General features: G+C 62.5%; 2 protein-coding genes across 13 annotated transcripts in view; one reads left to right on the top strand and one right to left on the bottom strand.

Moving 5' to 3' along the window:
- Window positions 1-4,078, top strand: part of PKD1 (polycystin 1, transient receptor potential channel interacting) — a 44,779-nt gene extending 40,701 nt beyond the window's left edge. For 2 of the 5 annotated variants that reach the window (XM_019648517.1, XM_019648516.1), the window contains exons 39-46: window positions 242-354; window positions 626-773; window positions 872-997; window positions 1,246-1,420; window positions 1,576-1,866; window positions 1,950-2,084; window positions 2,158-2,463; window positions 2,559-4,078. In XM_019648517.1, coding sequence (XP_019504062.1) covers window positions 242-354; window positions 626-773; window positions 872-997; window positions 1,246-1,420; window positions 1,576-1,866; window positions 1,950-2,084; window positions 2,158-2,463; window positions 2,559-3,026 — 1,762 coding nt within the window. In that variant the 3' untranslated portion in view covers window positions 3,027-4,078. Of the gene's footprint in view, window positions 1-241; window positions 355-625; window positions 774-871; window positions 998-1,190; window positions 1,421-1,575; window positions 1,867-1,949; window positions 2,085-2,157; window positions 2,464-2,558 lie in introns of those variants that run through there. The other 3 variants (XM_019648519.1, XM_019648518.1, XM_019648520.1) reach the window with 2 other exon arrangements.
- Window positions 4,079-4,109: 31 nt separating this feature from the next.
- TSC2 (TSC complex subunit 2) overlaps window positions 4,110-11,898 on the bottom strand; it is a 37,503-nt gene continuing 29,714 nt past the window's right edge. For 5 of the 8 annotated variants that reach the window (XM_019648523.1, XM_019648521.1, XM_019648522.1 and 2 more), the window contains 12 exons: window positions 11,580-11,783; window positions 10,844-10,912; window positions 9,434-9,564; window positions 8,358-8,851; window positions 8,060-8,135; window positions 7,742-7,828; window positions 6,616-6,802; window positions 6,110-6,249; window positions 4,877-4,955; window positions 4,701-4,792; window positions 4,520-4,618; window positions 4,110-4,429 (listed from right to left, as the gene is read on the bottom strand). In XM_019648523.1, the coding sequence (XP_019504068.1) occupies window positions 4,265-4,429; window positions 4,520-4,618; window positions 4,701-4,792; window positions 4,877-4,955; window positions 6,110-6,249; window positions 6,616-6,802; window positions 7,742-7,828; window positions 8,060-8,135; window positions 8,358-8,851; window positions 9,434-9,564; window positions 10,844-10,912; window positions 11,580-11,783 (1,823 nt within the window). In that variant the 3' untranslated portion in view covers window positions 4,110-4,264. The remainder of the gene's footprint in view (window positions 4,430-4,519; window positions 4,619-4,700; window positions 4,793-4,876; window positions 4,956-6,109; window positions 6,250-6,615; window positions 6,803-7,741; window positions 7,829-8,059; window positions 8,136-8,357; window positions 8,852-9,433; window positions 9,565-10,843; window positions 10,913-11,579; window positions 11,784-11,898) is intronic. The other 3 variants (XM_019648524.1, XM_019648528.1, XM_019648529.1) reach the window with 1 other exon arrangement.

Here is an 11,898-nt window from a genome sequence, read left to right as displayed (position 1 = left end):
GAGACCAGAGATAACTGCTAAACATCCTACTGCCCCCAGGACAGCCCGTAAGAGTTATCTGCTCCCAAACAGCAGTAGGCCGAGGTTGAGGAGCCAGGTCCTGCCTTGTCCCCTGGGTGGCACTGGCAGCCTCCTATGGGCTGGGCCAGGGCTGCAGTAGTTCTGCTCCTGGGGCCTGGGGCCTCCAGCAGCACAGGAAGCTGAGGGGTGGAGCGTGTGACTTTGTGTCTGGTGTGGGCAGGTCTGATGAGTTCTGGCCGTGGATGTCCCACGTGCTGCTGCCCTACGTCCACGGGAACCAATCCAGCCCAGAGCTGGGGCCCACACGGTTGCGGCAGGTGCGGCTGCAGGAAGGTGAGCTGGTGGGGGAGGAAGGGCACTCTAGCACTTGTCCCTGACCTTTTCCAAAGAGAAGCCTTTGAGTGGATTCTGGTTCAGGGACCTGGCTGTGTGACCTTTACCCTCTGCCTGCCTCAGTTTCCTTATATGTCAGTGAGGCCATGATATCTACCTTCAGGGTTGCTGGGAGGGTTCGGGGAGCTCATGTGGAGCTCAGCCCAGGTGATTGGTGAACAGTAAGTGCCCCTGGCTTGGTCATGCTCACTCCCCGGTCCTCTGCTTTCAGCCCTCTGCCCAGACCCTCCAGGCTCTGGGGCGCACACATGTTCAGCAGCGTCAGGCAGCTTCAGCACCAGTGACTATGGCATTGGCTGGGGGAGTGCTGCCCACAACAGCTCGGAGACCTGGGCCTACTCAGCACCAGACCTGCTGGGGTGAGCAGAGGGAGTTCTCCAAAGGACCCCCCTCACCTCAGCCTGACTCCCAGGTTCCTGCAGGGTTGGGCCATCTCTTAACACTGCTTCACCCACAGCGTCTGGTACTGGGGCTACTGCGCCGTGTACGACAGCGGGGGCTATGTGCAGGAACTGGGGCTGAGCCTGGAGGAGAGCCGCACGCAGTTGGGTTTCCTCCAGCTGCACAACTGGATCGACAACAGGTAGGCTCTCAGGAGACAGGCAACCTCGCCCTGCCACTGTCTACCCTACCCTTGGTGGTCCCCCCCATCCGTTGCCCCCTCTCATCAGTGGTCCCCTCTAATCAGTGGTTCCCCCCATCAGAGGTTCCAGTTGACTCCCACTCCCTAGCTTTTTAGCTCCTGATTCCTGAAGTGGCCTCCACTTCCTTCCCAGTCCACGGAACCCCTGCTGCCTAAGGCCCCGCCCCTCACCCCTGCCCTCCACGCAGAAGCCGTGCGGTGTTTGTGGAGCTCACGCGCTACAGCCCGGCCGTGGGGCTGCACGCCGCTGTCACACTGCGCCTCGAGTTTCCCGTTGCCGGACAGGCAGTGGCGGCCCTCAGCGTGCGTCCATTCGCGCTGCGGCGCCTGAGCGCAGGCCTCTCCCTGCAACTGCTCACCACGGTACGCTCCGCCCTCCTGGCCCCTGTCACAGCGCATCCCAACCCCGCCCACACCCTCAGCCCCACCCCCGTCCTGACCCCACCCTATCAAATACCTAGCACGTACCACCACCCCCGGTGTATCCAGACGGTCCCTGACCACCCCCCTCCCCGCAGGTGAGCCTGCTGCTGTTCGCGCTCTACTTCTCCTTGGCAGAGGGGCGTGCCTGGCGCAGGGAGGGGCGTTCGCGCAAGGCGCGGCCCGGGGCCTGGGCGCGGTGGCTGTTGGTGGCGCTGACTGCGGCCGCAGCGCTGGTGCGCCTGGCCCAGCTGGGAGCCGCTGACCGCCAGTGGACGCGCTTCGTGCGCCGCCGCCCACGCCGCTTCACCAGCTTCGAGCAGGTCGCGCAGCTGAGCACCGCGGCCCGTGGCCTGGCCGCCTCACTGCTCTTCCTGCTCTTGATCAAGGTGAGGGCCGGGCCGGCGGGCTGGGGTGGGGCTGGGCGAGCTGGGCCAGGCTTGGTTGGTCGGCTGACACCCCTTGCCCACAGGCCGCCCAGCAGCTGCGCTTCGTGCGTCAGTGGTCGGTTTTTGGCAAGACGCTATGCCGGGCCCTGCCGGAGCTCCTGGGGGCAGCCTTATGCCTGGTGGTACTCGCCGTGGCCTACGCCCAGCTGGCTGTTTTGGTAGGTAACAGGAGGTCCCTTGGGGGAGGCTTAGCCAGGGGCACGCCCCTCATTTATGCCACCTTTCCTGCAGCTGGTATCCTCCTGCGTGGACTCACTTCGGAGTGCTGCCCGAGCCCTCTTGGTGCTGTGTCCGGGGACTGGGGGCCCCACCCTGTGCCCCGCGGAGTCCTGGCGCCTGTCCCCGCTTCTGTGCACAGGGCTCTGGGCCCTGCGGCTATGGGGGGCCCTGAGGCTGGGGGCTGTCCTCCTGCGATGGAGGTATCACACTCTGCGTGGGGAGCTCTACCGCCCAGCTTGGGAGCCTCAGGACTATGAGATGGTCGAACTGTTACTGCGCAGGCTGCGACTCTGGATGGGCTTCAGCAAGGTCAAGGAGGTGGGTACGGCCCAGTGGGGGGGAGAGGGACGCGCCCTGGACCCAGGTGAGTCCAGGGCGCAGCCGGACTGACCGAGCCCCTGTGCCGCCCCCAGTTCCGCCACAAAGTTCGCTTTGAAGGGATGGAGCCGCTGCCCTCCCGCTCATCCAGGGGCTCCAAGTCATCCTCGGATATGCCCCCGCCGAGTGGGGACTCTGATGCCTCGCGCCCCTCCACCTCTTCCAGCCAGCTGGAGGGGCTGAGCATGGGCTTGAGCCGGCTGGGACCGCGGGGGGAGCCCGAACCCTCCCGCCTCCAAGCCGTGTTCGAGGCCCTGCTTGCCCAGTTTGACCGACTCAACCAGGCTACAGAGGACGTCTATCAGCTGGAGCGGCGGCTACAAAGCCTGCATGGCCACAGGAACAGCCGGCCCCCAGCCTCTCTTCCCCCTGGCCCTTCCCCAGGCCTGCGGCCAGCCCTGCCCAGCCGCCTTGCCCGGGCCAGTCGAGGCATTGGCCTGGCTACAGGCCCCAGCAGGGCTTCCTTGCAGGCCAAGAACAAGGTCCACCCCAGCAGCACTTAGCCCCAGGGGACCTGAGCGCATGCTCCTTCCCCACGGCGGGCCTGTGGCTTCACTCCATCCCCTTGGAGCCGGAGAGACACCGCTCAGTATTACCTTCTGCCGCCCTCAAGGTCTCGGGCTGAGCAGAACAGCTGCACGCAGGTCCCCCAGAGAGTGGGCAGCACTTGTCTGAGTCTCTGTGGGCTTCAGCACTTTAAAGAGGCCGCGTGAGCGTGGCCAGCTAGGACCCAGGGTCCCCTCCCCAGCTCCCTGTGGGAGGACACAGCAGTATTGGAACGAGTGCCCAGCCTCTGAGACACTAATTTATTTCCCACGTCCTCAGGTACAGCGGGCTGTGCCCGGCCCCACCTCCTGGGCAGACATCTCCCCCTTGCTAAGGATCCAGGCTATGGGGAGGGAACCTGCACTCCTGTAGTCCTCCCCCTAAATTATTACCTCTCCTGCCCCCTGCTGAGTGCACTCACTTTCCAGCTGCCATCTGTGTGTCTATTGTCAGTAATTTATATGGGGTTAAAATGTATATATTTTTGTACGTCGCTGTATTTTTCACCAGGGCCATGGGCCTGGTGGCTGACACAGCCCAGTGCCACTGTCGCCTGCATTGAGGGGGAGCTGGGATTAGAGCTGGCCGCCCTCCTGACACCAGCCCACATGGCCCGGGCCGAAGAAACAAGTTGCTTCTGGGGTCTGAGTCTGGCCCTGGGCAGGTGCTGGAGGGCACAGCCACCTCCTAGACAGTTCTTATCACCACCGTGGCCTTGTTCTCCTGCCCTGCCCAAGGCTGGGCAGCAAGAAGGCAGAGCCCTGGCCTGCTGGTGTCGGGTCTGGGTGAGGAACAGGACTAGTGTGTGGCAAAGGACCCAGGGTGGTTAGGGGAAAAAAAACCCTCCTTGGGGCTGGCTCCCGGGACTGGGGAAGAAGAGCGTCAGCACGTGTGACAGGCTTTCCTGGCCGACAGGCCCCCCCGTACCGCTTCTGTGGGCACAGCTGAAGCTACAGCCTTGTCCCGCCCCCACCCCCACCCGACGAAGTCAAATAAAAAGTTGGCTGACTGCTTGTGTCTGATCATTGAGGGCCGGTGGGCACAGCAGCAGGCCTTGCTGGGCCGCACAATCACTTTATTCACGTGTGCAAATAAATACTGCCCAGTTCTGGGCAGGGAGGGTCCAGCAGTGTGTGGCTGCTCAGACGACAGCCACAAGGAACCCCAATTGGACCAGGCGTCACCCCAGTCAGCCTCACACAAACTCTGTGAAGTCGTCCACGGAGGAGATGAGGCGCTTCCGCTGGCCCGTCTCGTAGGTGGGTGTGGGCTCAGTCGGGGCCTGTGCTGGGGTTTTGGCATGGCCCGGGGGGTGCATCAGAGGCAGGCTGGGGTTTGAGTAGTGGGCTTCCTCACGTATCTGTGGGGAGAGGGGGCCTTGGCAGCAAGCCCAGAAGGGGAGCCCTGGCCAGCCACCACCCTCTGGGGAGCCCCGCGCGCATCCTCCTACCCGCTGACGGAGCCTCTTGATGTGGCGGAGCCTGGCAATCCACTTGGAGGGGTAGATGTCGGTGGGATTGGAGCGGCTGTGGTGCACCTGCGACGCCATCTGGGCAGGGTGGACAAACGTGAGCCCTCTAAGGGAGCCCCTGCAGCTCGTCCCACCCGCTCTGGATGCCACCTTTGCTCACATTTGCGTGCAGGGCCATCTGGCGGGCCACGAAGGGCAGGTTGCGGTCAGACACGATCTTCGCCACACTGGTGTCCACGAGGCCTTCCATGTCTGGGGAGACACGGCGCTCACGTGGGGCTCAGACCAGCCCCGAGCCTTACCCCCAACCCCCCCACACCCAGCCCCGAGCCTTACCTTTCCTGCACTGCAGCGACACCAGGTTGCACTCGTAGTCCAGGGGGGTGATGATCACATGTACAAAGTTGAACTGGCCCTGCAGAGACAAAGCAGGGTCACCTGAGCACCAAGGGCCACTTTCCGCCATTGCCTCATGAGGGCAGCAGCTCATTGGTGTTATATGCCAGCTCCACAAGCACGTGTGTTCACCACCTTTGCACCCCCATTTTCTCCTACCCAGCCTGGGGGCCAGGGCTGCCATACCTCAATTTAACTGCCTGACCTCCTAAAACCCAACCTACTCCACACCCGAGCACCTGACTTTACCAGAGTTTAAATTCACAGGGCCTTAATCAGAGCTCCCCAATACACTACCTGGGGCACCCACTGCCACCCAGCAGTCTACCGAGAACAGCATGTGGAGCTCCCAGCCCCTGGCTCTGATGCTCCCCACATGCTGATACCCCCTACCTGCCAACCCCCAGAGCCTCTCTAGCCCACACATCCAAGTGTGTTCAGCGGCCAGTGACAGCATGCCCCAGGGCCCCACTTCAGGAAGGGCTCCACCACCTACCCCTTGGGCCCCTGCTTTCCCAGCTCTGCAGCCCACAGGTACCCCTGCCGTCCACCAGATTCTCTGCCCAGCAGCCCTGGGGTCTGGTTTGGAATAAATCTGAACCCCTCTGAGCACCAGCCCCTCAGCTGCCTGGACTGCACCAGGCTCCCTGGCCCACCTGGCCTCGCAGCTGTCTTCCACATCCCCACCCTGTGACAAGTCACCTGGATTGAGCCCACCTCAAGTCCTCGTGTAGGAAAGGGGGCGAATACCAGGGCTGACCCCCACATCCGCTCTGTGCAATGACACGAGGAGGTACCAGGGGAAAAGGGCTCAGCGTTATGAGCACACTGAGCACCTACTATGCACTACACCCTGCTAATAGGCACGTGCACATTAATTCAGTCATTCCTGCAAAACCACAGCAGCAGGCACCACAGGCTCCATGAGGAAACCGACGGGGTTGTCATCCTCATTACAGAGAAGGACACAGGCTCAGAGGGGTGACCTACCCACTCCAGCTGGCAGTGGGGGACACTAAAGCGGGTCAGTGCTCCTACTTCTCACCACGCTGACCCCGACGGTACTTGCTGTCTCCACTGAACATGTACCACTGGGCACTTCCCCAGAGATGTGGCCTCAGCCAGGGTGCTGGGGGCCCGGCTCCAGGCCCGCGCTCAGGGCCCCTCACTCACTTTGATGGTACCCAGCTTGAAGTCCTCGCCAGAGTCATTGTAGACAATGGACACGAAGTCATTGCCCAGGTGGCGCTTCTTGTCGCAGCGGTGCTTGTCCACATCCTTGGTGGGCATCAGGGTGGCGATGTGAAAGACAGCTGGGAGGTGGAATGGGGACAAGTAGAGTGGGCACGGCATGGCCCAGGCAGGGTGCTGGCAAGGGTTTGTTGGGATGGAGGGGGTGCGGCCAAGGTCAGGGGGCCCTCTGTGCTTCTCACGAGGAGCATCTCGGTTTCCCCAGAGGCTGGGAGTGCCTGCAGAAGCCACATCTGGTGTCCAGCTGGTAGCACTTGGCTCCTCTCCCCAAGAGCAGAGCTTCTGGAAGCAGAGCTGCCAGCCCAATTGCTGCCTCAGTGCCCAGGCTGGTGGGGACCTGGGGACCTTGGGCACCTCCACTGCTCCCAAGGGTGGGCCAACAGGAATGGGGTTGGGGGGGGGGGCATGTGCCACAAGAAGGCACACACCTTGCATGATGTCATCATGCCAGCAGTAGGTGAACTGGCCGTCTTCGCCACACACGTCCAGGCCACCCAGGTACACCTTATCTGGCTGGCAGTCCTTGAGCTCAATGAGTTTGCCCAGGCCCGTCAGGAACTCCGTGTACCTGTAGGAGCCATGCTCGTTGGACAGGATGGCGAGCTCACTGTTGTTCTGTAGGGAGAAAGAAGGAAGGAGCATGGTGGCACCTCTTCCAGGCTGCCCCCCATCCACACACTGCCCCCGGCATGGCTCCCAAAGCCCCGAGGGCTTCTTGGTGCTGGGGGCTAGGGGTGGTGACTAGGGTGGCTTGGTAGAGAGCCGTGCTTTTGCCGTCAACCCAGACTCGGTGCAGGGCAACTGCTGGAATGCAGTTGCCCAGGTGACAGCCTTGACTTGTCTGTCATCATTAGTCTGCCAGCAAATATGGTAGCTCAGTCTTCAAAATACACCTAAAACCCTAGCATTCCTCAGCACTCCACTGACCGACTCTTCAGACCTGTCCCTCTCACTTCGATTGTCACCACCCCACTTCCACGAGTTCACATGGCAGCCAGAGAGAGGGATACTTTTGAGACTTTGGCTGAGTCATCTCAAACCCTTGGCTCAGAACCATCCGAAGTTCTCTTGCCTCACTGAGAACAAAGCGCAGCCGCACAGCAGCTGGCTCGGCCCCTCCCCGTTACTCCTCCACCCCCTGCCCAGTGCTCACTCCGTGCTGGCCCCTCCCCGGGGACTGCACTGGCTGCTCCTGCACAGGACACTTCCACACACACTTGCATGCGTGCTCACCTCCTTGACTTCCATCACATCTCTGCTCAGTGTCTCCTCCCTTGGGTCACTGATGTGAACAGCACCCTGCCCAAACCTGCAGTCTCGCGGGACCTAATACCTTCCCCTCTCTGGGATACCACATGCTCACACACCTGTGTCCTGGCACCAGCACAGTACCTGGTGTGGAGCTCAATAACCACTCGATGCTCTAGCAGCTCGTGCAGTGACTGAGCTCTGTGAAGGATAAGGGCCCAGACCCCCAACCCCTGCCCCAGGCAGGGATACCGCCCAGTTCCGCCCTGGCACCCAGGCCAGCCCCTGCCACACCAGCAACCTCACCTGGCCTTCTCCCACGTATAGGACGGCAATCTTATGCGTGTCGTATGATGGGATCTGGTCAAGCAGCTGTACCGACCGCTCGAAGGACTGTAGCCAGAGAGTCCTGCCTAAGTCCAGGGTAGAGCTATCCCCTGCCACCAGCCCTGCCCAGCCAGCCTCAGCTGGGTGCCTGCCCAGGGGAGGGCTCTCCCCACCCTGGTAGGTTACCACAGGCTGCCACAGGGAGCTGAGGGCTATGGCCACCACTAACCACTACCCAGAGCCAGGCAACCCACTGTGTACCCACCACCCGGGCTCCAGGGGTCCCTGCATGCCCACCTCATTGGGCAAAAGGATTGGCTTGTTGGACTCGTCACCAAAGAAAGGCGAATGGTAGAGCTGCAGGAACACGAAGCTGCAGAGGGAGAGCTGGTGAGGGCTGGGCCTGGCACTGTAGGTACCAGACTGGGCCACAGCCCCCACAGAGAGCATCGCCCAAGGACTGCCCTCTCCTGGGGCCCTGAGCAGGGCAGAGCACATGCAAACCTAGACCCCGGCCTGCTCTGCCCAGGGTCCCTTAGGTGCCACGTTCGCATGGGGAGAGTTCAGGAGCTCTAGCCTGGAAGGTGAGGCTCACCTGGGGTTGATGCCTGGCACCTTCTCAGCATTGGAGGCCCCGGTTCTGCCCTTGAAGGAGTCCCTCTCCACCCTCTTGCCCCTGCGTGATGGGGCAGAATCCGAGATGGTGTAGCCTCGGGGCCGCAGGCCACTGGGGGAGCGGGGACAGCTGGAAGGCAAGGGACCCTCGGGCTGGATGGGGCCCCGGCTCTCTTCGCCTGGGGCTGACCAGGAAGTGCCTTCCCCATCTAGGATCCCTGACTGTGACCGGGCCTTGGCCTCAGGGCTCAGCCGGCCAACATCAGCCTTGTCCCCAGGGTCCCCAAGGATGTCCTGCAGAGTTTGCAGTTCAGGTGAGGAGCTGGACTTGCTCAAGGGCTGTGAGGGCTGGAAGGAGAGGTCCACAGAGGGCCGGGCTGCCTTGGAGGAGACAGTCTGCCCAATGGGGATCCCGCCAGCAGCCAGGTCCTCTGCGCGGAACGACTTCTCCTCCTGGCTAGAGGTTGAAGATGACTAGAAAGAACATATCCAAGGAGAAGCTTCATCAGGAGGTGCCACTAAGCCCATCTGGGCTTTACCTGGAGACGATGAGGCCCCACAGGGCCACCCAGCACCAAGTGGATGGTCCCAACCCCCACAAGGGCAGCACCTGCCTATGTCCTATGCTGAGCAGAGGAGCCGAGAGCACCACAAACCAAAGGATGGCACCAGGGAGAAGCCATCCTTAGATGGAACCCTGGGAAATCCACTGGGTAGAAGGGACTGGGGAAAGCAGCTAGCCATTTTTTAGGTGACAAAGAGGAGGCAAAAGTCTTGCTCAAGTTCAGAGCAAGTCCAAGCTGAGCCACAAAGCCTGGAGTGGGGGGCCCTGCCCTCCGCCAGCCTCAGATCCTACCTGGTTGCCTTGACCCTCTGCCTAACTCAGCCCCGCCCTGGCACCTGAGACCCCGCCTCTCAGCCTCCCCTCTCCTCCCCCACCCCCACCCCCGCCCCAACTCCCAGTGGCTCCTGCTGAGGTCTCGGAGCCCATGTGGTCTCCTGGAGGCACTCACAGGGCTCCTCAGGTGGGAAGCTCTGGCACCCAGCTGGACTCACCCTGCTGTACGCTTCAGCACCCCGACAGCGCCTATCTGTGCCTAATGTGGCCTCGAAGTCCTCCAACTCCGGGGGCTCCATCAGCAAGTGAGCCTCACCTGCATCTCCCTCCTCCAGAACTACCGCAGAGTCTGGGTGGACAGAGACAGGGCTGCTGGGTGCTGGCTGGGCCCTGGGAACTCGCATGGCCTCAGAGGTATCAGCCTTTCCCCTACAGGAGGGCACAGCGGCCCCCAGCCCAGCCTCACCCAAGGCTCTCCTTGCCTGTGGCTCTAAGCCACCGCCACCCATCAAGCCAGCTGGTGAAGGCATTCTGAGGGGCCTGGGTGTGAGCCCTGACACACTGTGTCTCCTACACGGGCTACCGAGGGTCAGGATGAGGGGGCACGTGGCTCCTTTAATCCCCACCCGCCCGGCCCGGTATCCACAGCTGCCTCTGCTCCTCCAGCAAGGCAGGTAGGCGAGGGCAGACGGACCCCGAGATGAAGGAGCAACATCTGAGACGAGGCCTCAGCTCAGGAGGAACGGCTGGACCAGCCCCAGGAACCGGGTAAAGAGTCCCTGACTGGACTGGAAGACAGACTGACACAGGAGAAGTCCCTGTGTGCACATGGCCTAAGGAGCCCATTCTGGGAAGCCGAGGCTCGCCTTCTGGGTCCCAGCCAAACCCGGAGCCAGGCGTGCTCAGGAGAGGGAGGGCCTGATGCCCCAAAGCAGCATTTCCTGAGCCAGCATCCGGGCAGAGGCGGTGAGAAGCAGCAACCGGGAGTTAAGCACAGCCTGCGGCCACCTGCACACAACCCTGCACACGTGCAGTCCGTTAGCTGCCGCCAGAGCCCATCTGCACACTGCCCTTTCCCCACTGGCTCCTGCCCATGCGTGGGCATCCAGGCAGGCCAGAGTGTCAAGCAGGTCAAACCCTCCCTGCCAGGGCCTTGGGGCAACGGGCCAAAGGCTGGTCTACAGGGCCCTCAGCCAGGCCATGACAAAAGGCAGATGCAGCCCAATTTGTAGGTTCACAAAGCCAATCAGACCATCAGAGGCCAGGGCAAGGTCAGCTCGGCTGAGCCCCAGGGCCAGGCTCCCCCCAAAAAAGGTGATGCCAGCCAGCATCTGTGGCTCAGCTGCCCAATGTCACCTCCTCAGGCCTGAAGAAGGGGCTGGGAGGGCCTGTCCAGCTTGGGAACAGAGTTCAGCCACAAAGGTGCAAGGCAGAGGGGTTCCCGCCGGCAAAGCAAAGGCATTCTGCACAGACGTCCTCATGCGAGTTGGGGCCCTGCTCCCGGACGGCGATGAGAGGCTGACGGGATCATGGAGGGATGAGCGGATGAGGGACAGTGAGAACAGCACCTATGAGGCAGAGCAGGGCTCTGCAGCGAACCCCGCTTTCCTACGGAGACGCACGAATACCTGCCCAGGAAATGCTCCTGTGCAACTTTCCTTGGCAACTGGACTGGTACAGGGAGGAGAAAGAGGCCACTGCAAGGGAAGCCGTGAGCGGCCAGTCAGCAGAGACTACGCACAGGTCGAGCAGAGAGGACAGGCACCACTAGTCCTGCACAGCCCCCGAGCCTGGAGAGAGAGAGGGGAGGGCCAGCGGCGTCCGGGCGGGCGGGCGGGCAGGGCGCATGTGGAGTCCCAGCTCTCCAAGGTGCTTAAGCAGACGTTTCGGGAGGGGAGTGCGGCCCTCCTCCTGAGGAGCAGAGATCCTTAGCCTCTAAGCGCCATCTGTGGCCAGAGGGCGGCCTAGAAGGACGGCCCAGGCCAACCGGGCAGGGGCATGAGAATGCGCAGGCAGGCTCAGGCTGTGTTCGGCGCATCCAAACTCGTCCCCAGCAGAAATGCGGCCGCCCCGGGAGCCCTGTGCACTGGGCACCCTGACGGGGTGCAGGGCAAAGGGTCCTCACAGCCCTGTCCTCCATAGGCACCGCGTCTCCAGGGAGAGGCCCTTCTGCTGGAGGGCCCCACTCCTAAACGTCCGAGTCCAGAGTACAGGCGATTGCCCACCGCCAGGCTCCTGTGATGCCCAAGGCTGGTGGTGCCAAGGGAGGCTTAGGGACACCCCCGCCAGGTGCATCCGCACAGCTGGGGGGAACCACATGCTCTCACACAGTGGGCCACCAGTAGGAGCTAGGTCAGTGCTCACCTGTGTTAGAACGTGGGGGTGGGGGGGGCTTGGCTGAGCCGGCCGCTGGCACCGACAGTGACTTGTACAGGGCCGTGTCGCGACGCTCCTTGAAGCGCTCAGCGGCCATGAGGGCATTGGACAGCTCTTGCAGCGGCATGTTGTTGATGTCCGAGGAGAAGGGGCTGAGCGGGTTCTCCAGGCTCATCAGCCAGCTGGTGTTCCCTGGAGAAGGTGGGTAGCTCCCCTCAGGCTGCAGGCCCCACGCATCCAGCCAGCCACCCCCTCCTGCCCCTCACTGGGCAGCCCAATATGCCATCCTCAAGGGCACGTGTCGGGG

Source organism: Hipposideros armiger, unplaced genomic scaffold (genome assembly GCF_001890085.2).
Source record: "Hipposideros armiger isolate ML-2016 unplaced genomic scaffold, ASM189008v1 scaffold_126, whole genome shotgun sequence".
NCBI classification, from domain to species: domain Eukaryota; kingdom Metazoa; phylum Chordata; class Mammalia; order Chiroptera; family Hipposideridae; genus Hipposideros; species Hipposideros armiger.
Note: the sequence above shows the minus strand (reverse complement) of the source record. Positions and strands in the feature narration are given on the sequence as shown.